Genomic DNA, 27,695 nt, shown 5'->3' on the forward strand with positions numbered 1-27,695 from the left:
AAAAAAAAAATAGAAAATTGCTTACCATGCACACACACATACTGGATTCTGGAACCTTTACATTTTTGCACATATTGCATATATGTAGTTGCATTAATTGTCCTGTTTTTGCGCGAATTAAAGGGCTTACCATGTGTGTAGACTGTGAAAATATATATCATCAACAACAAAAGTTTTGTCCCATGACTAGGATTGTAAAAATAGCATTTCCTATTTAAAGAAAATTGGATTGTTAAGTGATATTTTCATTTTAACCATTACAATTTTGCACAATATTGTATATAGGTTATCTAGTTTTTGCGCAAAAGGACTTACCACGAGCGTCTACTTTGTGAACATTTCAACGATAACAATAAAAGTTTTGTCCCAGTACGTAGGTTTGTGGAACTAATAGTGCCTATATATTTAAAGAAAAATATAAGTTTAAAATTAATATATAGTACGTTTTTTAATATCGCTAAGTGCATGTTATATGTTTTCATTTAACACCTTTTGAAGATAAGCAAATATATCAAATTTGAAGCACCTGTGTATGATCTCACCATTTTCTTAGCTAGATAACTCTACTATTATTACGATATCTTAATTATTTCTTCCTGCAGAATCCATTTGCCTCAGTCCCTGGTCCAAATACATATTGCCAACAACTACTCCAATGGCCTAGACTAGTCAATTAGCACTTACTCTAGGTTCCCTTCACTTGATATATGTTGCATTCATTGTAGAATTGAAAATCTCAAGGAAGAGGCGAAGCTGTGACGGCACTAGTACAATAACTGGAATACTCGCAAGTGACATGGCTGCTATTATGAGTCGTTGATATCCCTTCAGCATCATAGCAAGCGAAGCACAAAATGCTACCATCATTGCCACCACTGACAAGAAAAGGGTCACAAGGCCACAAAGTAACTTCAACGGCAGTGTCTTGAGGAAATCCTTCTCAGCATAACGCGACGTGAGGATCCCAATGAAGATCAGAACTGAAGTGGAAGAAGTAAAGAGAGATATTGCATCTGCTATGATAAACAAAGTGAATATGTGATCGTGTAAGAAGATGGGTGCTCCAGTTTCTTGATGGTTTCCACCGGGGACAGTGAAAGCCGCAGCGAACATGATGGTAGTGATGAGAGTACCCACAAGAGTGAAAGAACCAGCTGTGTCTTTTGCCCATTTCTCACCAGCTTTCACCATCTCCAGGTGGCTTTCACTGAACAGCTCGCGGGGCTTCTTACCATCTGAATTTTTCTCTTCCTTACACTTGGGATGCACAATTTTCTCAACAACCTGAAGTAATAATCTGTCTTTTAGTTATAAGTAGGAGTAAAAATAGATAGAGTCGAACTAGATCTTCCTAGGCTTAAGTCTATCATTTTTAAAGGGATATGAGTCTTACCTAAAAAAAATCTGATTGTCAGACATATAAGCCTATCTAACGACATAATTTGAGATAATCTAACACTAAGATAAATTTAATTATAACAAATTTAATATAATAATAATAAGAGTTTAATAATTATACATTGATAATATAAAATCATTCAATATAATCACATATTATAATTAATAAAAATTTTAAAGTAATTATTATAAAAATTAATAAACTTATCATTCATCATGAATGATGATTTGATGATAATATAAAACATTTTTTTATTATTAATATATAACTTTTTTTTAATAAAAATATAATATTTATAATTTTTTAAATAAATCAACCTATTAGACAAAAATGATTTTTTTGAATGACCTAAAATCTCACTTATTTATAAAGTAAACATACTTTACTAAAAGCCTTGATCTCATCTATTTTTTTGAAAATATCCGACCTGACTTGGACCTGATGTAAGTTAGCCATAGATATGTCTAGAGGTATTTGACCTATTTATTATATACATCTTGTTTTGTAAAATTACAAAGCAAACTCTAATCATTTCAGTTATATGCAATGTTGCTATTAAAATATGGATATCTTATGTATATGTAGCGAGAGAAAATGAATAACCTTGAACCATTGGAGTTCTCTTTGCATTTGGAGAGCAGCACCGGATCTTCGATCAAGATCAGAGGAAGGCCCTAAATATCCTGCCAAGTGCAAAAGGGTATTGCCAAAGACGTCTGCGCTACATCTGATGATCTCCTTCCGTCCATTGACACGGTTTAAGAGTCGGAAGACATCTTTTCTACGATTGAGAATTGCATGCGCGAATATGCCTCTCTTGTTTTTATCAATGGCCCATAAGAGATCAGGAGTTGTCTTCCTCATTTCATCTATGAACTCAATGATTCCAAGCTTCGCTGCCTGCAACATCGCGTCGTACGCTGAAGCCTCTCGCAGCTGCGATTCCTTATATTCCGAAATTCTTTGGCACAAGCAATTCAGTATTTCAAGAACTAGACGGTGGGTCTTTTTCTGTTCATATATTTCGCTTATTCCTGTAAGAATTAAACATTAAAGCACAAGCGGAGGTAACGGAAATTGTACAATTTAGTTAAATTAGGGGAAAACAAGACAAGCAATATATATAAATTCAAATTTTGCTACGTACCAGAAGAGAACTTCAAAAGTATATAATTTTGAAATAACAGATAAAGGAATATGAGCAATCGACCTGAAAAAAAGAAGAATGAAAAAACACATAAAAGAAGGGAACAATGCTGATCCACATGCATATAACTGATGTTACGTTAGAGCACATGATTCCTCAAAGAAACGAGACACACGTACCCAAGAGCTTTACAGGCGGAAAATTCAAAGCCATATCACAGAACCTTCCTAGAGAAGCAACACAGAAGATAAACTGAGTAGTGATAAACTTATAGATGTAAACAACACTTCTAAAATTAAGGATTAAACATGTTTAAGATTTATTGTATATTTTGAGTCTCTTATAAATTTTTTTATTGTTTTGAATTTTTAATATATTAAAAAATTTGTTTTGCCTATTGCTATTAGTTAAGTGATATCATGATATCATTTCAATTGTTTTTTTAAGAATACATGTTATCATTTCATTACACTTATCTGACACTAAATACGTGAAACAAAACTTTTAATATATTAAAAACTTAAAATAAAAATTAGATATATATGATGAATCTAAAAGTTATTTAAACTATTATTTTGAACCGTTCAAAGGTGTAAGCAGATTTAATAACACGGGTTTGCAATTTGTAAGAGAAAGAGTGCAATTAATCCACACTGACCTACGAAGGAGTTATTTTGTTGGCCTTCCTCTTGAGCAACATGTAGGCCTTCTACTTGATCAGTAACATCTGGCACAATCCGAATGGTTTTTCCGCAATTGTGAATGGTTATTCTGCACAAGTTTTGGAGCTCCACTCTTTCTAATCTTAAAACTGAAAGCGGGAGTGTATTAGCATTATTTTAGCTCTCCAACCATTACTCTGAATAGGATTAAATTGATCATGAAACAGATTGCATGGAAACACTTAAAACGTCACCATGCAAAACATGCGGAAAGTGATGGGAAAAAAAATGTAGCAACTAGTAGTAAGTCGTCTTTAGTTAAATCTGGCAACACCACCGTACTGAAAACAAAATTTACAATATTAATTCATAATTATCTATATAAATATTTTTATTTTATTGATAAAAGCTTGGCTGATGATTAGATTAAAAAAGATTTTCGTCATATCATTAGATAACACACATACCTGTAGAGTGAGAAAAAAAGAGAGAAAAAAATGTAAGCCCTTAATTTTATTTTTCAACTTTTAATTATAAAATTAACAATAAAAAGTTTTTGATCATGACTGTAGGCTCAAGTGCTCAACTGTGTGAAACTTGACAGCATGAAATTCAGGTCCAAAACAAAGGTTTATGATACCCAAAGACGAATCTAAAAGTTTTGGTATAATTATTTTTTAGTCAATAATTGAATGAGTTTGGACAGATGCAGTGGAGCGGGAGGGAGTGAAAGAGTTTTATTAAATAATAAAAACTCATACAGCTATATATTAGTAAGAAACAATATCAAAATCCTTAAATTTCTATTAGTACAATAGAATTTCGAAACAAAAAAAAGTGTCGAATTAAGATTAAGCAAAAATAAAAATATTAATTAATAAAAGTTCAATAAAGAAGAAAAGGATAAAATCTGAGAACTTACTGTCATAAAGGAGTTGTTGGAGACGTCCAAATCCACTGCCACTAGGGAATGCACAAGGCATGTGTGCCAATGCGTATAAAGGCCGTTGGCCATCGGATTCATGGGTTAGAGGCAGCTTTGGAATGCGATGGATTAAACTCAAAGCCACATCTTGCACATCAAACCAACGATGATCACATGTTATTGAATATAAGTAAGGGGTAATAAACTTCGTTTATTCTCTCAAGCACTCTTCTTCATTCTGACTTTTCTTATTACTTGGGTTAACAGATATTGTATTTTTGTTATTTTGTCACCTAAGCTCATTCCACGAATTTCAGTTATATCTTAAAAGTTTTTTTGTATTATTAAAATTGGTGTGGAAAAATAATCCTTTAAATTTGTCGTGTCTAGGGGGATTACTCATTTCCTACCTATCTTTTAACTCTATAATTTAGTGTGTTACAGCTAAACCAGTGTATTATAAGAACAAACATAAGAATATATATATATATATATATATATATATATATATATATATATATATATATATATATATATATATATATATATATATATATATATAATTAAGTTAGATTTAAATGATCATGATTAAATGATATATCCTGACTTAGATATAAATAAAAATTATATCACGTTAATTAAAAAATTTATATAGTTAATTAGTATTATTTAATTTTATTGATTTTAATTAGGAAAATAAAGTTCTTTCCTAAATTACCTTTTATTGGGACTGAATATAAAGAGTAAAAAAAGAGTGATTTAAAATAAAACTTCAATTAAATGAAGGATACTTTAATATAGGTTTAAATGTTTTTAATTAATGTAAAATTAATCATTTTTAATTTTAGTCATTTAAAAAAAGGTTCTTTGGTTTTCACCCTTAGAAAGTTAATTATTTTCCTATTATTATGCACAACTCATTAACTATTAATGTGGTTAACTCAAAATCAAGTAACTATTCAAGATAACACTTGTTAGTGTTTGTAGTACAATGCCAGCATGAGATGATACTTATGAAAAATGTTCTAAATTCCTAAAAAAATATGTCATTTATTTATCTTAAAATAAACTTTAATGACCAAAATAGTGATTTTAGATGTTGGAAAGATGAAAATTAAATAAAAATATTTTATAAGGAATAAAATAAAAAAATATTATCTTATAGGAACTAAAAATATTAAAAAATGCAAAACAAAAAAATAATTTTATAAGAATCAAATTCAAAACACGTCCATTTAATAAGAACTAAAATCATATTTAATTCTTTAAAATAATATCATTAAATTATACAATCAAAGTAGTTATATAAGTACTAACTAGTTTTTTTTTTTATCATTTATGCATAGTAATAGTACACATTTATTGTTCTCATTTGTCCTAATAATCAAGTGTTCTCAAAAAAATAATTAATGATAATTATGAGGCATTGTTTTCTTTTTTTGGTGAATGATTATGAGGGACATTTAGTTAAAGGTTAATGCTTACCAAATATTTCAGCGGTGATGCATCGTGCAAGAAGCAAAACCCCAATGTGGGAATTTTTGTCGATGAACGCTTCAAGCTGAGTCTGAGAGTAAAGATAGCGAGTCATGTCTTTGTAGCCCTTAGCAGCAGAAAGAAGAACAGGGATTTCACCACCTTTTGTCTTTATCAGTAGCAGATCCTTCCCTCCCTTCTTCTGATCCACCATGCACTTTGCCATGTTCACGTTTCCGGTATATTCAGCAGCGAGAGCAAGGGCAGTGTAATCATAGTTGTCTTGCATTTTAACTAGTTTCTCTTTCCCTATCTTCACCAAATTCCTCACAATGTTTTCGTACCCAGCAATCACTGCAACGTGAAGAACGGTCCTCCCCGTAGAGGAGGTGGAAAATATGGCCTTGACATCTTTATTGATCATTGATTTTGCATTTTTCCAATCACCACTCTCCACATATCTGTGCAGCGGTTTATATTCATGGAGACTATCATCCACCACACCTGCCACGAAAACCATGAAAGAGTGTTTTTTTCTTTCTTTAATAAGCTAAAATATTAGAAACAAAACAAAACCATGAAACAAATAGTTGATCTGACAGAAACAAAGTTTAGTCTTAATCTCAATAAGTAAAGTCTAAGATAAAAAAACATGACTAAAATTAAAAATTCCAAAATAAAAATAATCATCAAATTCTCGATAAATATTAATCATTAATAAAATATATTAAATTCCACAATAAAAGAAAAGATTTTATTAAGATTCTCAACAGAAAAAATTTCATACCTTGCAAATATACAATAAAAAAATACATACATCCTGATTTACATACCTTGCTCAATATCTGGATCCGCTTTTAATTGTGAGCTATATAACGCGCCCAATCTGTTCCAAGCTTCTTTGGCTGTTTCAACGCCTCTAATCTGACTAAGAATCTCCATCCCACATGCTAGCTGAATTATATGCAAAGCCTTGGCATTGTTCTTCTTCCAAGAATCAGAAACCTCTTTGGGTTGCACACTAATTTCAGAAACAGAATTGACAGCTTCCCAAAGACCTTGACCTATTAGATAGTTCCTCACAAGAGCACTCCAGTTGTCGTAGTTGTCTCTTGTGAGTGGTTCCAGAACTATTCCACTGGCTGAGATGTTTGTAGCTGCCATTCTACTCGTTCAACAATCTGTAACACGTTTTTGCTTTCGCTTCTCTTTTCTTCTTTTTTTCTTTTAATGGTACTTTTTTTTGTTCAGATTCATTTGCCCGATTAAATGAAAGACAAGTATGAGACAAGAGAAAACAACAAGAAACACTATCCTCTACAGTAGTGAAATAACTGTAGGGTCATGCAGTTCCATCTTTACCCATATTTAATTGAGGAAAAAAGACTACGCAATAATGGTGTAAAACATAAAACAGTTTTACATTATTAATTATTTATCATAATTTTAGTTGTATAAAATGAACATGTATTCTGTACAATATACAAGCTAAAATGAACATGTATTGTTTGTGTTTTTTTTTATTGAATAAAAAATAAAAAACTAAAATACGGGTTCTTAATTAATAAACGGATTGCAAAGCCACCAGAGGCGGAAGCAATTGCACTATACCAACAATTTAAATTCTTTTAAATAATGTCTTGTCCTAAAACGGGTTTAAAATCTGAATTGGTCAAACACCAAACATTTAAACCCACAAATTTGACTTAAAGGAAGAGTTTGGTGTCCATAGTTATTCTATTATATTCAAATAGGATTATGAATATGTTTGTAATCTAGTTTTATATATATTATGAAGATATTCATCAAATAATTACATGTAAATATGTATTTAGATATATGTTTGTAGAATTGATTTTGAATCAATGTCGTTTACATATTCCTCTATTCCTTTTTAATTGTTGAATTTTGGAGTTTTTTTATTTATTGGTCGTTTGCAAAGTTTAATATTAAATTAATTACACACTTATTTATATTTAAATCTTTAATTAATTTACACATATATTTATTGTAGAGTAAAAATAACATGAGGTAAAATAGAAAATTTTACAACTATTTTATTAGAATCAAGAAAATTAATTACATTTGTGGGTTAATTTCTACGTACCAACCTTAAAATACAAATAAAAGCAATAGATGGAGTAATTATTTAGGTTTAAAAATAATAATTATGATATTTACATAATATATAGCTTTTGAAACAAAATGCATAAATTATTAAAAACTCAGAAAATAAATTAACATAACAATCAAATACAAAGTAAAAAAACAAATATGGTAAGTTTCTCTTTCAAAAAAAAAAAGAAATATAAATAGATTCAATTTTTCATTCAGGTCTCACCCCACAAAACACAAATAAACTTAATTCATGATTTTCAACTTTCTGTGCCTTTCATTCCCCGACCCATAAGAAGTTTTAAAAGTAAATTTTTTTAAAAAAAACAAAGCAATACAATAATTTAACCATTACAATTCACAAAGTAATAATCACATGTCCTATTTATAAGGAAAATAGAGTTGCTCCAAAGGAAAGTTGTTCATCAGTAATTAGTGATTTGCAAGGGGAAAGAAAATTGCTATCTTCAAGTTTAAACTAGCTAGTGACTATTTTCTTCGTAAATCACTTGATGGGAAACAAGTAAGGATACTGCCATTTTCACCCATTTTCTTCAAAAAAAATTGTTCATACGTGAAATCTTATAAGTTATAACATGCCCCACTCCAGTAATGACGGTTTTTGATTTTATCCAGTAATCAATAGTGTAACTGCTATCAATAGCAGTACAAATGAACGTGGGGGCCGGGAGATATATGGTTGGGTTTGGTTTTGAAAGGAAAAGACAAAGTTGAGAAAATAAATTGTCTACAAAAGAGAATAGATTTAGGATTGATGCATTAGCTACTCCCGTCATTTTCAAGTTGGACTTGTTTTCCCCTCTGAGGTATTTGCCTCCAAACATCTCTAAAATGGAGAAATTGCCTTTCACATGGCTGGGACTCACATTTGATAGTTCCAGATATGGAGCCAAATACACTAACATCCTATAAATTGTGTTAAGAAAAATAATATCTAGTTAATTAAATAAATTATTTATAAACTTTTAAAATATTTAATATCAATGTATTGGTATCATCGTCTCTTACGTAATGACATACCATCATTTTAATTGTAGATATATATTAAAATATTTATTTGTAATATCATCACTTAACTAATGTTAAGAACTCAAAACAAAAATTATAATATATCAATAACTCATTACAATGAAAAAAATTTAAAAATTTAAAATAAAAATCGATCATTTATCAAAGACTTAAAATACATTAAATCTTTTTTCTTATTCATGCTACAAAATGTAATTGGTATAGTAAATTGATCAACAAGGTGAATCAAATGAGAATTGCACCTCCTAAGGGTCATTCTTAGAATTTATATTGGTATCTTATTTTAAAACCTATTTTATAATTTTTAATAAATTTTCACTAAGAGTCTTTTAGAAAATAGTTGACACTCCTCTTAGCTACGAGAAAACTTATGGTTTAATGAGAGGAATAAAAATGCTCTCCTATCCTCCTCCTCCTCTAAATATAAAAATTAGAATAATTATCTTAAAGGATAGTATTTTTAAGAGTAATTCTTCATCTAGAGCGATTTTAAGAGTTTTTTTTAACAATAATATTTTAAATTATTTTTCTAAACATAATATCACTTTCAATATCTAATTCTAAATTAAATTTTAATTTTTTTAAATATCAATAACTAAAAATATCATTGTCACAATGATGTGATTTATATAACAATTTATATAATATTATTTTTGTGTCTATCTCTCTTTATAGTATCATTTATAACATCAAAATTCTCTATTTTTTTCTTTTATTCTCTCTCTTAGTAGTACAAATTATTGTATAATTTATTATACAACTAACATTTATTTATATTATTTATTATCAATCTAAAATATAACAAAATACTTATTTATTGTAAATTTTAATTATAATATAAATTAAAGTTTAATAGTCCTGTATTGACTAATTATCATAAAAGTTAACAAAGTTATGATAGGTGATAAATTGTGATTGAATGATGATATAAAACTTTTTAAACCCACAGTGTATAACTCTTTTTCTCTATAAATGATATAATAAAAAGTATTTATAGTTATGTAAAAAAATTTATTTTATGTACTGTATAAGTTAAAATACTAGTTTAAGAACTTTTTTTAAAATAGAATCTGATTGATAATAATTTTTAAAAACATTCTCGTTTAGTATAAAATGAGGGTTCAAATTTATGATATAAAATAGCAAGTACTCCAAAAAGGGAAGGTAACATGCCGGGACGGCGAAAACTATGTTCATACTATAAATAAAAAAACTATTTTTTTTTTAAAAATAATAACTAATATTTAATAGATATAAGGTAGAATTAAAAAGGAAATTATATTTAGGCATTTGTCATTGTCATCTCTTTTATTTTATTTTCCTTTTTGCCTCTTTTTTTATTACGCGCGAGTTATTATTATTTTTTCCCTATTTGTCTCTTTTTTCCAAACTTATCCATCGCCAATTTGGAGGGACGTGCAACATTTTCTGAGTCGAAGATACGGTGATGAAACAAAATTTTGGTTGAGTGGAAGAAAATGAAAAGAAGTAAAATTGAGAATAAATGTTTGAATTAAAATAGAGAGAAAGAAATGTAGAACTCACAAAATAATAAAATTTACCCTCCATTTATCTTCCCTCCATAGCAACCAAATTTTATGGAGTGAGGTTCACGGATTGAGAAAGAAAATTTACTTCTTCTTTTCATAATACATTTAGAAAAATATTATTATTTAACAAAAAAGTTAGACATTTAAATAATCATAAAAAAATTACTACCCTTTAATAGATTTATAAATCTGTGCCTCATAGAGAGGATTCGGCTCAAGTATTTATAGCTCCAAATTTGTTATTATTTTCACTCTTTAAATATCAGAAAATTTTATTGTCTCTGACTTAAATGTGGTCAAATCAGTTTTCATCTGTGAATATTAGACCATATAAAAAAAAAACACAGATGTCGTATAAATATTTGTGCCTTGTCTGTCAATATTTATCTTCTTAGTCATGTTTTCTTCTATTCTTGTTATCTTTCAATTATTGGTTTATAATTATACTTCATATTTTTTCAACGTGGGTGGGGTCTGAACTTTCGTTTCCGGATGGAAAACATTTTAAAATTCTTTCATGATATGTAGTTTTCGGAATTGTCATATCAGTGTCCGAGTGGGTTTGGTAGTTGTAATTATTGAAACTTGTCAGTGTAAACTTTTGCTAAAATATCATTTTGTGACATTACATTTTTATGTTTTTTATTTGTCCTTTACGCTTTGATGTTTTGTGTTTGCAAATAGATTCCACACGATCAATCTATAAGTTTCATTCAAACACATAAAATTAAATAATATTAATTAACTTTGTTAGTAAATGTAAATTAATAAATTTTATCCTAGAAATGAATTGCCAACAGCTGGTACATGCATGCATATGGACAGTTCCATGTGGAGTTCTTGTTGCATATCTGATCTACTGCATTTCTAATCAGTTATATTTGGTGTTATTTGCTTGTTATAATCCAATAATTGAAAAGGTAGGGCTTTTTAACAAACTGTATATATATTGTTTGAACATGTCACATGTAAAAAATGTGTGGACTGGTTTTCACAAGTGTCATTATCCATTTGTAGCTAGCTAGCCAAATGTATTACGTTTAATGTGTGATGTCATCCTTTTTGTTTTTTTTTTCTTTCAAGCCTATGGATATTAGTTAATTAAATATCCATTTGTGGCTGATGCTTTTTTTTTAATGCAAATATTATTTTATAATCTTAATCATATCTATAACTTTAAAAAATAAGGATGCTGAAAAAAATAACTTTAAAAAACATAAAAGGACTAAAATTTTAGAACAAAAAGTTGTAAAACATTATTTTGGAATGAAGGGAATAAAATTTATTAATTTTTAACTACAGAAATTATAAAATAATTAAAAACAATTTTTAAGTAAAAATAAGTAATTAATATAAATGTCAACTTTTAAAAAAATATATAAAATAAGTATTTGGTTTCTTATTCAAAATTCATGTTTAATATAAAATCACGTCAAAAATAATTCTTAACTATATTGCGTTGAAAAAAAAACATCTAACAATATATTTACAATGTTTCCAAACACACTAAAAAAAAAGACAATGATATTTGAAAAATCTAATATTTCTAACGCCCAATTGATATCCTTATTTTTCTTTATTTTTTTATTACATCATATAATTAATCATATTTATTGTTTATCTCTTATTTCTTTCTTAAGGTGTCGACATCTAAGAGGGATTCCTAATATAAAATTTTTAATATCTTATAAAAATAGTAGCTCCATTACATTTATTGGCTAACGGAGCCCAATATCCAATAGTGATCGATGACATGACAAAAATAAATTTCTACGCATAAATGAAAACAAGTCGTCTTCATTCAATTATAACTTTTAGTGTGTTTGACATCTGAGGTGATTTTGTGAGTAACTAAAGTGAAAGAAACAGAAAGGAGTGAAAGCAAGTGGTTTTCATTGCATTACAGTGTGTTTGGTTCGGGCATTGAAGTCAAGGCACGAACATGGAGATGATAGTAGGGGCCACAAGAAAATTAAATGCTCTATCTGCAGCCATCTATGTAATACCATATTGTTATATTTTTCGGTTTCAAATATAAACCAAAAAAATGTCTTGTTAATTGTCTTTGAATATAAATAAATTTTAGTTAATTTTAATTATTGAATTAAAGTTTTATTTTCAGAATCTCTTTTATTCTTGATACTTTATCCAGATTCAAGAAATGATAGTTTTAAAAAAATTAATGAGAAATATTTAAATAATACTCTCTCTTTTCCAATTTTTTTATGTTTAAAGTTCTTTTACACATAGATTAAGAAATATTTAATAAATGTATATTTGAACTAAAAAATCTTTATTAAAAGCACATTTCTTAATCATTAGTTGTAATAAATTATACACCAAATAACTACATTTCTTGACTAATAAAAATAAATTTTCTATGTACACACTCTACTTAGTTTACTAAAGGAGTCTAGTTCAAGTAGTTGATTAAATAAGTAAGTAGGTTATTCTAAATTTTCTAGTACTTGTATTTAATTCCTATTAATAAAAAAATATTTCACTTAATTTGATTTTAAAAGTAGTATAATTAATTTTGGTGTGGTCTTTGCATTATACTCTCTCATTTAATGCATGTCTTTTTTTGTTAAGGATAATACTACATGTCTTAATCATTGGTAGTAATAAATTATACTCCAAATTCCTACTCTTTTCTATTAATTCCAATAACAATAAAATTTCTATGCTCACATAATCCACTTATTTTGATTTTCAAATTGATGCAATTAATTTTGGTGTGCCCCTGCTAATTATGAATATATTTTGGGGTTAAATTATATAAGAATTTTTAAATTTTCTCTCTTAATTTTTCCTTTTTGAGTAAATAAATGTTGAATTAACATCATTTTAAATTTTTGTGTAGAGAATTTTAAAAATGATGAATTTATGATACTAATTAAGGAAATAAGACTAATTAAGGAAAACATGTTAATTAAGAAAAGAATACTAAATAAGAAAAACATGATTAATTAAGGAAAGAAAACTAAAGAAAGAAAACAAACTAATTAAGGAAAGGATGACTAACTAATTAAGAAAATTAGACTAATTCATAATCCTGCTAATTTGCACTTATAAAAGAAGAGAGAAGGAAAAACCACATTGAAATTCAAGATAATACTATTCTTTATAAAAGATAAAGGCTAGAAGAAGGAGAAGCAAACATTCAAAGTCATTTTTTCCCTCTATTTCCTTTCTTATTTTTTTTTCTTTTACTAAATATTCACCTCTTGTAATTATAAAGCCTCCATGATAATGAAAGGCTAAACTCCCTTTGTTGGGAACTTGGCAGCCAAATATTCTTGATGTAATTTCTCTTCCTATCTATTTATGAATATTACATTTACATTATTTTTTCTTGTATTTAATATTATTACTTGTCGCTTGATCATCTATTTGCATGATAAATTTTAGGGGTAGCGGTGGGAAACATTATTTTTTAATAGAACTGGAAAAAAATATTTAAATAAAGTCATCACTAGTGATAAGTTGATATTTGTTTATCCTGTTATACATCTCTATTTTTAATACAATTTACTATTTTAGCTCTACAAAAGGATTTGAGAGAGAAAATAGATAAATTAAGCTCTTTCATGTGGGGGACCAAAATTAGAATATACTAGTAGATGCAGGTGTAAATTGGAATAATTATAAATAAAAAATTATTAACATTACATCAAAAAGTAACTCTGGTAGTCTAAACTCTCAACATTCTCATCTCAATTTTCTTCTATAATAATATTGAATTTTCTCATCTTTTTCTAAATATTTTTCTTAATCAAATATTCATCTACATAAGTCAAAGTCCTTGTAGATACGATACTCGGACTTCCGTTTTAACTTTACTATTTGAGACAAATTGGTACACTTGTCAATCCATCAGCGACATTCTACTCTCTCGTAAAGATAAGATAGTAATTTATCCATTCGTTCCATTAAAATTATAGTTTTAGGTTGTTTTACATAGATCAAGAAAAATCAATAAATAGATGTAAGAGAATAATAATTTTATAAAATTAATCTTATATCATGATTAATTCATTTATAGATTTTTTTGTCCACCAATAAAATTATAAGGGATATAAGTAAAATAAAATAAGTAATGTTGCATGGAAAATTTAAAATGACAATCATTTTAGGATCAATTTTTTCTTTTACATAACAATTATAATAAGACAGATGAAATAATATTCTTTAATCTCTTTGTTCTATTTTATATGAAGATCTACAAAAGATTCTAAATTTATTATTGTTTTTGAAGTTAATGAAACATTAAATATTTTTTCCCATGGAGTATCCTTAGTGGGAAGAGTAGTTGTCCCTGTGTAGTACATGAGAAGTATGTCTCATTTTGAAAACTTACTTTTAAAAAAATATATTAATGATGAATGACATTAACAGAATTTAAAAAATAAAAAATATTTTTTAAAAATAAAAGTATGTCGTCTCATTAGTGTGGAGGATAATTTTGAAAAAATATATAAATTCAAGATAACTTTAATATTACTAACTGCTTTATCTAATTATCTTTAACTTTAGTGAATTACTCTCTCCATTCCATTTCTTTAGTTGTTTAAGGTTAATACACATAACTTAAAAAATATTTAATGAAAGTTAAATATTGTTATATTTTGACTAAAATATTCTTATTTAATATCTTGATTTTTACATTTTTGCATCACTAATAGTGGATATATTAAATGAGAGTATATTTGATTGAGGAAAAAAAAATATTATTTAAACTTTAAAATTCTAAAACAACGTTATTTTGGAAAATGAAAATATAAGACTAAAACAACTAAAGAAATTAGGTGAATGAAATAGTTAAATGAATTTTATAACGAGGATAAAAGGGAATAAAATAAAAATACTTTCATAGGTCTCAAATATGAGAAAAACATGTCAGGCGTGTTGGTCTCAAATATAAATATATTTTAATTAATTGATTTTATTATATTTAATCAGATTATTTTTAAATTATTTTTCATTTAATTGAGCTTTTATTTTTAATAACTCTCTTTTATTACATCAAGTTTTAAGGAATGATAGTTCGAAAAAAGTATTTACTTTTTAAATGTAATTAGTATAATTAAATAATATTAATTAACTTTTTAATAAATAAATGTAAGTTAATTTTTTTATTTTATATTGGAGACGAGGAAGTATGAGGTAACTTTTTCTTGATAAACATAAATTAGTTTTGGAGGCTGTAAATTAGTTGGAAATCCCTTTCGAAAATCTGGGAGATTGAGATCAGCCTAGCTACTGGCATAGCCTTTAAATTTCTGGCCAGTGTTGTTTATTGTGCATGGGTTGGGGGGTACCCTTGTACCCCTATATGATTGAACTGTTGTCTTTAGACCGGAGTGAGACTGTGATAGTATCAAGCAAAGATTGCAGAATGGTAAGCTGATAAGAGCTACCCGTTAATGCGGGGGGTCCTCAAAGTTGTAGCCTACCTAGCTTTCATAAATTTTATCATATAGAAACGAATTACCACAGCTGCTACAGACTATACAGGCATGCATGGACAGCTCCAATTAATTTTTGTTACATATCTGATGACTGATGTACTGCATTTTCAATCAGTTATATTTGGTGTTATTTGCTTGTTATAATCCAATAATTGAAAGGGTAGGGCTTTTTAACAAATGATTGTATATATTGTCTGAACATGTCACATGCATGTATAAAACGGTCAGGACTGGTTTTCACAAGGGTCGATCATTATCCACTTGTAGCTAATTGTATTACGTTTAATGTGTGATGTCATCCTTTTTGTTTGTTTTATCATTTTATGCCCGTGGATATTAGTTAACGGCAAATAATTGAAATAAATCTGCAATGCTCTTTGTTTCATGATCATCACCAGTTTGTTTTAAATTATTCACTTTTAAAATGAATTATGAATTTAGTATATATACATATTATCAATTCATAGTAGAAAGACCGTACGTGTACCCCCTTCTTAATAAATGTATAGTTGAAAGTTTAGATGAAAGTACGTCTGTTTAGATTAACATTGTGATTTACATGTGATTCACATAGAGAGTTTGAAAAAGATTAACATTGTGATTTACATGTCCGTATGTTTAGATGAAAGTTCTAGGTTTTACTAAAAATAAAAAGATGAAAGTTCCAGGTCTTCATTTATTGCATGAAGTTGTTGGCTTGTTGCGTAGTGGTTGTCTTGTTGTACAATTGTTTTATTTACGAAACCGTCTATTTTCATATATTTATTGTATTTTGTACTAGCATTTTTTCTTTTCATGTGAAGACAATATCGACCAATTCATTCAATTGTATTAAGTGTATTAACCATTGCACAACCTTTAAAATTGTCTCAAGTTTTGAATTTGAACGAGGTAGTCAGGCTTGATAATTTTTTATACAATCTTCAAGCGATCCTACATGCTTGGTTAGCATTTGCCATAATTAAATTAAGAGTAGTGTTGTTTAGTACGAAACATTTGTTACGAATGAGAGCACAAATAGTGAAAAATAACAGACCATACATGATAGGTCGTCCTTTAAAATTACTATTTTTACGTTACTTTGTATTCTTTTTTCACATTCTCAATCAATGACATTCATTCGTGTTGTTTTTACCCAAATTTGTTTGTACCAAAAAATGTTTTCCTTAAATTAAAATGGAAAACTTTACCAACAAGGTTAGATATTAATGTACGATTCGTTAACCTAAAAAAATGTTGGACTCTTTATTAGAAGAAAAGAAATACTTATATATAATTTCTGTAAGTTTAAACAGGTTTAATTACTTATTATTTATTTCTTATAGTTATAATTTTTTAAATTTCTATACTTCAAAATATATTTTTTAGTCCCTTTTCCTGTATACTATTTTATTTTTTAAATCCTACACGTTTATTTTTAATTTCTTATAATTAAAGGAAAGAAATACTTTGTTAACTATAAGACGACAACAGAATCCTCCATTATGGAACTAAATCAAACTCTTTGCTTTCTGAATCTCTAATACTCACGAACAGTTTCTGCCTTCTTGCAAAGAGAATTCATGGCACAACCAGAGCGCAAATCAATGGATGCAGCTATTCTTGTGGATTCCATATCTGACATCTTAAAATGCTCACTGGCACCACCAGCAACACGCCTCTCGGCAAAGGACCTTCAACAGTTTCAAAACCATCTCGAAGGGATCCGTGACATGGTTCAAAAGGCGAACAACAACATTAACTCCCAAGATTCCTATGTTCTTGCTTGGTTACTCGAGGTCAAGGAAGTGGTCAACGATTTGGAGGATTTGATTGAGGTTCTACGTCACAAGGAGAGTGCCACTGCCAATGCCACAAGATCTCTCATCAAAGCCAGCCAAAACATGGCGCATCGCCTCAAAGTCACGCACCATGTCAAGAAAGCCTCTGAGGAGCTCAAACGCTTCTTAACCGAGGCACAAAACTTGTCCTTCTCCAAAGAAGCAAGGAACATCGAGAGAAAGTTGTTGGATACGGTCGCCAAATTTGAGAATACTCTTGTAGCTGTTGGCAGAGAAAATGTTAAGAAGGAGATCATAAATCAACTCAAGCAGTTTGTGAATAGTGGAGGAGACGGTGTTGTTCCTGTGGTTACCATTGTGGGGGTTCCTGGAATAGGGAAAACTAAACTTGCTCGTCTCGTTTGTGAGGATGAGCAAGTTAAAGCCCATTTTGGGGAACAAATTTGGGTTCATGGAAACCGTGAAACCTTGGACGTGGAATCCATCGCAACACCTGTCGCTGGAACAGTTAAGAAGGGAAACCGCTTCCTTCTTGTGCTGGATGATCTGAGAGATGAGAACGTTGAGGAATGTCTCCACAAGTTGCGGAAGAGATTAACGGAAGCTGTTGGGGCAATACTCATAACCACACGTAGCAATTTCGTTGCCAATTACAAGATTCCTGGCACGGTTAAGCTGTACGCTTTGCGGGGGCTTAACCAAGAGGAATCATGGTCACTGTTTCAGCAGATTCGTGAACAAGGTTCGAGCAATCACATCAATGAAAGCGTTGAAAGGGAGAAAGTGAAGGAATATTGCGGTGGAGGAGTCCCTATGAAGATAATAACCATAGCAAGGTTACTAAATTGTAGTGAATCACCACTTTCCGAAGCAGTGTTGAAGGAGGAGTTTCTACAAGAGCTGAAGTTTACCTACTACCACCAACTTCCCATGCATCAGAAGCTATGCTATGTTTATTGTTCATTGTTTCCTCAAGATTATGTGATAGACGCGGAGAAATTAATTCATCTCTGGATGGCGGAAGGGTTTCTTTCTCGGAACCTTTGTTCCGATCCGCAAGAGTTTGGCTGGGCGTGTTTCAACGACTTTGTTCCTTTCGTTTTCGAGGAGACGGGGAGAGACGAATTTGGTGTTGTGAAGAGCTACAAGATGAACCGTTTAATGCATGAACTGGCGAGGATTGTTGCATGGGACGAGAATATCGTAGTGGATTCAGATGGGAAAAGAGTTCACGAGAGAGTGGTGCGAGCTTCCTTTGATTTTGCGTTGGATGTTCAGTGCGGAATTCCTGAGGCTTTGTTCGAGAAAGCGAAGAAACTGAGGACCATTCTTTTGCTGGGAAAAACAAACAAATCTCGGCTTCCACATGAGGTGAAGATGGCCACGTCAACTTGCGATAAAATCTTTGACACGTTCAAGTGTTTTCGCGTGTTGGATCTCCATGATTTGGGGATTAAGATGGTACCGAGCTCTATTGGGGAACTAAAGCACTTAAGGTATCTCGATCTTTCCCATAATAGCATAGAGAAGCTTCCTAGTTCAATCACCAAGCTTGTCCACTTGCAAACGTTGAAACTTTCTCAATGTCATGTTCTCAAAGAGTTGCCGAAGGACTTGGAGGATCTAAGTTGCCTCATGCATCTTTACTTGGAGGGGTGCCTTGATCTCACTCACATGCCACGTGGGATAGGGAAGCTGAGTTCTCTACAAACATTGTCACTTTTTGTGCCTAGCAAGAACCATCACATGGGAGACCTTAAGGATCTCAATAGCCTAAGAGGGAACTTGGAAATTTTGCATCTGGAGCGATTGAAGTTGTCTGCATCTGACGAAAAAGATAAGTATGTGAGAGATAAAAAGCACCTTAATTGTTTGACTTTAAGATGGGATCACGAGGAGGAAGAGGAGGAGGAGGAGGAGAAAGACAAAGGCAATGATGTTGATCACAAAGACGGAAAATCACTGGAATGTCTTGAGCCAAATCCAAATCTCAAAGTGTTGTGCGTTTTGGGGTATTACGGTAACATGTTTTCAGATTGGCTTTCTTCAATGCAATGCCTTGTTAAGTTTAGCTTGAATGATTGTCCCAAATGCGTATTTATCCCACCACTTGATCACCTCCCACACCTTAGGGTTCTTGAACTAAGAAGGTTGGACTCTCTTGAATTCATTAGTGCTGATGCTAAAGGCTCCTCTTCCTCTACATTTTTTCCATCATTGAAGGAACTTACAATCTCTGATTGCCCTAACCTCAAAAGCTGGTGGAAAACTCCAAAGTGGGAAGACGATAGACCATTCTTTAATTGCATTTCTAAACTGCATGTTCAATGCTGCCCTAATCTGCATTGCATGCCTTTGTATCCTTTTCTTGATGAAGAGTTGGTGCTTGTGGATTCCAGCGTAAAGTCAATGAGGGATACAGTGCATGCTAAAACATCAAAAGACTTCCTTCCTCTGTCTAAGTTGAAGTCCATGGTAATTGAGCGCATTACACAGTCTCCGCCAAAGAGTTGGCTTAAAAACTTCATTTCCCTTGAGAACCTTCTAATTCGAGATTGCTCTGAATTAGAGTGTCTACCCGAAGGTTTCAAGTCTTTGAGCTCGCTGCAGCGTCTCACCATTGAAGGATGTCCGAAACTCGATCTTGACGTATCCAAGACTGAATGGGAGGGTCTGAAACACCTCAAATGTCTGACAATAAGGGAAATTCCAAAGCTCAAGTCCCTTCCATGGGGTGTTGAGGATGTTACCTCTTTGGAAGAGCTCGAGCTTTACGAATGCCCCGCCTTAACTTTTCTACCGGAGAGCATGGCCAAGCTCACCTCGCTGTGTAAGCTAGTGATTTCTGAATGCAAAAACTTGGGTTCACTTCCCAAAGGACTAGAAATGCTCAAGTCTTTGAATACCTTGACCATTACGGATTGTCCCTTGTTATTGCCAAGGTGTCAGCCTGAAACGGGAGATGATTGGCCACAAATTGGTCATGTCAGAAATATCCTGCTGAAGCAGAATTCTCAAGCATTGAGGGACTTGTGGAGTCAAGGAAGGACTGGTTGACATGCATCAAGAGATCCATTCTTAAGAAAAGTGTCGTCTAACACTTCATATGCTGATCATATGCTCCCTCACAAATCGCAATTTCTTCTGATGATTCAGCTTTGGTCAGTGAATTACAAACTGCAGTCTCACTTGAATACCACCTTATTACAGAATCCTACTTTTTTACATATAAACTTGGAAACACAATTAATTCTTTGAGTTTCTATTAATGTTGTTTGTCTTAAATTATATTATTTTTTTAAATATGAGAAATAATTAAATTATATAGATATAACTTTGATTCATATAAAATTTTATATATATGATCTAAGTAAAATAAACTTTCAATAAGTTTAATAAAAATATTATTCAAAATGATATAATTTCATCTCTTCTCATAAAATATATTTTAAAATATTTTGTATAATATTTTTTTTCTTTCTAATTTTCTGTTCTTTGGTGTAAAATGTTGTACATTTTACAAGTAATATTTCTATACTTATCTGGTACTTACACTGAACTATATATATTGCTATGTTTTATTTGTCAGATTTTAAATTTGAAGGAGCGCAGAACCATGCAGGAAAAAGATAATGGAGAATCAGTACTCAATTCTCTCGTGGTTATAAAGCAGCAGTTCTTTTTAAAATGGTTTATCTATATTTTATTTCATGTCTTTGGAATTTTTATATATTAAAAAGAAATAATGCATTCTTACTAGTACTTGAATATATGAAGGAAGGAGACTGTTTAATGGTCAGGAGTATGTGCAACAGTCTTGATTTTCTATATTTTCTTTCCACCAACAAATTGTGTATCTGACATGTTTAATAACTTTCTGCTGCTGAAATGCTATGAAAATATTTCGACAATTTTAAATCAATTTCTTTGAGATTGGTTGAATATTCAATATGCTTCTCTGCTTAACCATTGTGATTCATTGCAAACACTGCAATAAATGTTTTTGAAATACTCAACAACATTATACTTCTACTACGCTTTTCAAATACCACTTTGGATACTCTCATTGCATGCATTTTATTTCTAAAAGATTATTTATTTATCAGTTGTCTAATAATTTTTATTCGTAATACACAAGGTTATAAAGTTGTGTTTAGTCAATTACTACTTACATTTTATTGGAAAAAGATAAATAAATTAACACCCGCAATGCTATTAGATTCTTAGAGAATGAGAAAAAGAAAAATAAAAAGAAAAAGAAAATATGTAAATGTTATAGGGTCCATGATATAATAGGAAGAGAAAATATTTTTTTTTTTATTAATATAGTGTTTAAAATAAATAGTTATCCAAATATCAACACGTGACTACGTAGCCAACATAGTGTGGAGTGGTGTGATTTTGAACTATAGAGTGTTAATTAGATTTGAAAACAATAGAAAAATAAATTATTATTCAATTATTTAATTGTATGAGAATCAATGATTTGGTCTCCACATGAAATTATGTTAAATATTTTACAAGAGAGAATTTACAATAATTTTACTAAATTGGAGTAAAAAAATTTTATATAGAGATATAATTTATTTCGTACCAGAAAAGTGTAAATCATTCAATTGATTGAATTAAATTTTATATAAATTGACAGGATATGTAGAGATAGATAAATAAACTCTATTTTGTCAAGCCTAATTATTTATCCTTTTAATTCTTGAATGATATAAAATCCTTAATAAGCATTATAATTTCCCATACTAGAAAAACGACAAACACCAAGCCCCCTTCCCCTAGTCACATCACCCCGACCAACGAATCTTCTACTTAGAACACCTACCCACCAAAACAAAAGCACCATGACAAAGTGCTAGGCAAAGACTTACGTAGAATTACAATTGTAATGCACACAACAAACATGATAATTAGAGCAAGAGGCCGAATTTTAATTCTAATATGCTTTACGAGCCAATTGATACCTAATATCATTTCATTTGCTATTAATTCTCTGGCTCATATCATCCACCATAATGGGACTTCTCTTTCTCTAGTTGATTGATTAATTGTTGTAACACCTTCAGATAGTTCCTCGTGAGATGATCAATTATCATCCCTCTTGAAAGTCTTAGCTTGCCATATAGCTGTCTAGGCGTTTCATATAAGTAGACCTCTTTCTCTTCAGAACTATTATGGTTTGATGAATTAGAATTATTTTCAGACGAAGGTGAAGGGATAATATGCATGATCCTTCCCGGAGGATAAAGATGTGTATCCAATTTGTCTTTGGTATCAACAACCTGATCATTGATCTCTTCTTCAGTGATGTCTTTGGTCTTGGCTCCTTCTTTTTCCTGAGCATTAATTTTAGGGTTATCATCCTGTGCCTCTAGTTCAAGCTCCTTCAATTCATTCAACAGATCATTTTCAGAGATATCACAGGCAGTGTGAGTAGTAACGTTCTGAGCGGCAGATATGATTTGTTCCTCTTCATCTATATCATCATCATTATCAGATTCCTCACTAGATGATTTAGATTCATCGTACTCATCACTCGTAGAGTCTGAGATTTTTATCTCTTCAACCACTCCACAACTTGTCTCGGATGATCCACAAGCTTCAGCCAAGTTATCTGATTTAGAGCTTGGCAGTGCCTCAGTTTTCTCACGTCGGGACCAGGGTAACAGTGACCGAGTTTTTTGCTTATTCTTCATCACAACCTTTATGTATAAATAAGGATAACTATATATGTAAGATAATTTGAAGATGTACATATATTAATAATATCATAGCATTTTTTAAGGTTAACGGATCAATATATGGTTTCCTAATATTATGTGTGGCTAATAATTAACTGCAAGAGCAAACTCTTTAGTCTAGTGAATAAAATATCAAACGTAAACAAGGGAGCTTGAAGCTACCTGGGTGCCACGAGTTACTGCATGATCTGCAATGGCTTTAGCAGTAGATGCAAATGGTAAGCGTGATCCAATTGCAGTTATAGAGCTACGAGCAGCATTTAGGATTTTTTTACGCTTTATCTTACCCTGTAATCATGCATGTAATCAATATTATATAGTGACCTAATGAAATTAAGCAATTAAAATAAATTAATATTTGCCTAAACCATGTTAGGTTGGGAGAATGTAGTTTGAGCACCTCGGCAACGAAATCATGAACAGAAGAACCTGACAATGTAGGCACGATGTCATAACCATTTATAATGGAAGTAATGAAAGGCTTCCCGAATTCGGCTAACTCGAATGACATACAGGCAGCTGCAGAATTTACAATTGTGAAATAAGGACTTCGCAATAATGATTATTACAAGATTGACAAAATTCGAGAAAGGATTTTACATACGTTATATGCGGGGTTGAAATCTTGCATCTATCTCTTTTAATGAATATATTAAATAGAGAAATACTTATTTGTATAACAAATTTTACAATTAAAAGAGAAGGAGAGAAAAGTGTAAGATGTAATAAATGAGGTTATGGATTTCAGAGGGACAAATACAATCAATGGAGTAAATCCTCCTAAAGTCTTAAATTTGTGTGCATTGTCATAATAGTCTTTAGAATTAGAAAACATGAAATAGATTCCTGAAATTAAAATGCACAACTTTTAAAATATCAGATAGAGTCTTAAATTAAAATTACTGCCGTTGTGGGTCCTAGTTATCCTAAAAAGATGCTCATCTCACCATGACCAGGCATTAGCAAATGTTTCATTATCATACATGGTAGGCACCAAAATGTTTCAGTCACGAGATACCTTCATAGAGCAACCAAAAATATCCTATAATCAACGCATTTGAGTGTGAGCTCTACCTTCAGATTATCGAGTAGTGTTAGATATCACAAGGGTGGTTTTATCCACATGCAATGGTTAAAGTCACTTTCGTGATCCATGTGGGAATTTTTAGCATTTAAAACCTTGAATCTACCAAGCATTTGTGCCTCACGGTCAACCTATTTGGAGGAAGACCGAGCACTTAAGCCGTCATGAGGTCAGCTATAAACAAACCCATTTGAATTGTGACACAAAGTGGTAGTAAAAGTAATTGGTTTAGGACTAAGGATGGCTCTTATTCTAGTTTGGTCGAATAACCTATAGAATAGTACATCTTCAATTTAGGGAACACAGGGTATATACAACCGTCCAATGTCGAGCCTAAGAGACAAATAGGCTTCTGACTGAGGTCATCTTTGATTTTGAGAAATCAAAGAATACACAACTTTCCAGAGGATTTTCACCAAGGTCATCTTCGAAAAAGATATTCAACCCTCCAGGATTTAGCATAAGCGATAAGAGACTTGTTACAAAAATCATCTTTGGTTTAAGAAATTTAGAGGGTACAAAAACCTACTGAATTAGTTATTTAATTAAAAAAATTAGAACATTTATATTTAAATGTAAATTACAGAGGTTAACATCAAAGGATCTGATTAAATATGATACATGAATTATTATAAATATCATATATATATATATATATATATATATGATTCTTATGAATAAAAAAAATTAAAATGAAATTAATTTGTATAGCCTCATATACCTGGGCCAAATGTCACACAAGTGCAGGAAGCGAACTGTTTTGTTTCTCTGAGCATGAATGTCAACAGTGCAGCAGTACCACCACCAAGCGAGTGTCCAACGATCTATGGAAAGATTATTATAATTATATATAATTTAAATATGTTTAAATTATTTGATAAATTATTGAATTTTGTTATGGATCTTTAATAATTTTTTTATTTTTTTAAGTTTATGATATATTAAGATTTTTGTTTTAAATATTAGTCATTAATTAAAGTAATAATATGTCATATTTATAATTGATCTTTTTAATATTATCAATGGTTATGATGATATCACATCATCATTTATCTAATAAAAAAAATTCATAACAAAAATTTTAATATATTTGGAACTTAATAACAATTTTTTTTATTAGAAATCTAAAACAAAATTCAATCATTTATTAGAAACCTTAAATATATTTAAAATCATAAAAAAGTCAAATAAACATAGGTTAAATCAAATATGATTAAATAAAAAAGAATACATGATTTTAATTTATTTTAAATATATTTTAGATTCATGATTAATGATGAATTTTTATTTTAGATTCCTAATAAAAACATTTTGATACATTGAATCTTTGATATATCAAAATTTTTGTTTTGAGTTTATGTTATTTATTAAAAAATAATATGACATCATTCGAACGACTAATATATATTAAGGAAATATGTTCAAAAGATGCTACATTAATATTTAATTAACAATATAGACTTGAAATAAAAGTTTTGATATATGATTAGAGGATCCAATGAAATGAAAAAATTTATTAAAAGCCCCAAAATAAAAATTAATTAATTATCAGGAATTTAAAATATATTTAAATATTTTAATTTAAGAAAATTTGAAGCAAGAATATGAAAACATATATAGCTAGAAATGAAGAAATGGAATTAGAAAGGGAATACAACATTTTTTTCATTACTAGTAGTCGAACATTATAATCAATGTTCTTCCAAAAGACTTAAGTAACAAGCTATGACCATACCTTGATTTGGAAATCGGGGTATTGACGAAGAGCATCAAGTAATATAGTGGTGCAGTGCTTTTTAATCCAACGAGCTGCAGCAACCATACCACGGTGTCCATGTCCTGAAACCGTGTCTCTCTTCTTCAGCTCACCATCACTGCAAATGAAGTGACTGAAGGAAACGGGAGCACCGATTGCATCTGTCAGCGTGTCTTTTATGCTACGAGTTCCTCGGATGAACACAAGCAAACATTTTGATTCTTTATTAAGTATAACTGTGAAAGCGGGCTTCAGAATCTGAAAAAAGTAATAATAATTAATATTCAGTTAACTAAACTGAGTTAAAAAATAAATAAATTATATTAGTTCATAAACTTATTCTCTCTTTCTGGCCTTCTCATTTCTACCTCATTCTCTTCTTATCTTTTTCTATGATCTTTTGAGTAATGATATTCATTAACTTTTATAGGAAAATACTCAAGTCTAACATTAACTGTTTCATTCTTTGGAATACAGCTTACATACTTGTTGGACAGTTTCACTTAATGCCAATTAATTTTACGATAAAATCTAACATAATAAAAATGAAATGAAAAAAAATGTATGATGATTTTTTTTCTTTCTATCTTCTCTCCACTCCAAAATAGGAGACCACATAACATACAGTAAAGTGTTATTTATTTTTTTATAAATTAAAAAATAGAAAATGTGTTATATTGGTCAAGACTATAAATACAGTCCTAAACTTCTTAATAATTGCACTCAAAACAACGTGTACATTTTCATATTTTTCCAGAAAAAGAAATAATATCTTGTTTATTTCCATTGTTTATATAAAACAAGCAAAAAAATTCACAAGAACCCAAACGTACCCGAGCTCTTCTCTTCCTTAGGAGGACATCCTCCTTGACAAATCCAGCAGCAAATAAAAAGGCACGAAAACGTTTTTTGCTGAAAAGCATGGTCTGTGTCAAGCATTTTTTGAGCTCATATAACTCCTTTAATAATTCGGGGTCTTTCAGTTGTACACAGTCACTTCTTTCAGCGCATTCAACTGCAACTGTTTTCTTACCCTACAACTACGTCACACCCAATAAGGGCACTCCACTTTCAAATTCAATGTAGCATATACAATGACAAGAGGAAAAATTTGAAGGGAAAAATGGAAAAGTATTAAGAAGTTGGAAAATGGACCTTGTCCATGACAGAGTAAAGGATGGCTCTTGGCAAGTCCAAGAGGTGCCATTTGCCCAGTGTCTCGGCGTAACCGAACCTTATGGCTTCTGCTAACGTAAGAACTGTGTCCATCAATGTTTTGGGCGCCTCGGCTGGCCTCTTTTCAAGCTTTCCGGCGGCCTTCCTAACCACTATCGACGTTATCATTTTCCAAAATTGAGAAAGCAAACAGAGAGTGAAGGAAGTTTGGGAAAATGGAACAAGAAAGAACAAAGATTTAGGTGGTGTTGGAGTCTCAAGTGCCAAGGTGAGTGTGGCCTTATTATAGGACACAAGAAGCTTGGTTTTTTGGTAAATAATTGTAGAAAGAGTTCTAGAAACACACCCTAAAA

At 30.4% G+C, this 27,695-nt stretch overlaps 3 protein-coding genes across 5 annotated transcripts; 1 reads left to right on the forward strand and 2 right to left on the reverse strand.

The window, feature by feature from the left end:
* Positions 1 to 549: 549 nt before the first annotated feature.
* On the reverse strand, positions 550 to 6,942 carry LOC100808539 (uncharacterized). 2 transcript variants are annotated; one of them, XM_003517607.5, is made up of 8 exons: positions 6,443 to 6,942; positions 5,619 to 6,113; positions 4,131 to 4,280; positions 3,205 to 3,357; positions 2,726 to 2,773; positions 2,547 to 2,609; positions 2,003 to 2,433; positions 550 to 1,284 (listed from the first exon to the last, which is right to left on the reverse strand). In XM_003517607.5, the coding sequence occupies exons 1-8, from the start codon at positions 6,771 to 6,773 to the stop codon at positions 697 to 699; spliced, it is 2,259 nt and encodes a 752-aa protein (XP_003517655.1). In that variant the 5' UTR covers positions 6,774 to 6,942; the 3' UTR covers positions 550 to 696. The 2 variants fall into 2 exon arrangements, with proteins under 2 accessions (XP_003517655.1, XP_040874291.1); XM_041018357.1 differs by lacking the exon at positions 3,205 to 3,357.
* Positions 6,943 to 16,105: 9,163 nt separating this feature from the next.
* On the forward strand, positions 16,106 to 21,498 carry LOC102662991 (putative disease resistance protein RGA3). The gene is made up of 2 exons (XM_006572886.4): positions 16,106 to 20,737; positions 21,166 to 21,498. Exon 1 carries the CDS (start codon positions 17,358 to 17,360, stop codon positions 20,631 to 20,633), a length of 3,276 nt encoding a protein of 1,091 aa, XP_006572949.1. The 5' UTR covers positions 16,106 to 17,357; the 3' UTR covers positions 20,634 to 20,737; positions 21,166 to 21,498.
* Positions 21,499 to 22,253: 755 nt separating this feature from the next.
* On the reverse strand, positions 22,254 to 27,616 carry LOC100807640 (uncharacterized). 2 transcript variants are annotated; one of them, XM_003516859.5, is made up of 7 exons: positions 27,322 to 27,616; positions 27,000 to 27,200; positions 26,146 to 26,424; positions 25,132 to 25,234; positions 23,727 to 23,845; positions 23,489 to 23,614; positions 22,254 to 23,287 (listed from the first exon to the last, which is right to left on the reverse strand). In XM_003516859.5, exons 1-7 carry the CDS (start codon positions 27,508 to 27,510, stop codon positions 22,589 to 22,591), a joined length of 1,716 nt encoding a protein of 571 aa, XP_003516907.1. In that variant the 5' UTR covers positions 27,511 to 27,616; the 3' UTR covers positions 22,254 to 22,588. The 2 variants fall into 2 exon arrangements, with proteins under 2 accessions (XP_003516907.1, XP_014621345.1); XM_014765859.2 differs by having other exon boundaries at positions 27,000 to 27,206; positions 27,322 to 27,463.
* Positions 27,617 to 27,695: the final 79 nt, after the last annotated feature.

Source organism: Glycine max, chromosome 1, assembly GCF_000004515.6.
Source record: "Glycine max cultivar Williams 82 chromosome 1, Glycine_max_v4.0, whole genome shotgun sequence".
Lineage (NCBI taxonomy): Eukaryota > Viridiplantae > Streptophyta > Magnoliopsida > Fabales > Fabaceae > Glycine > Glycine max.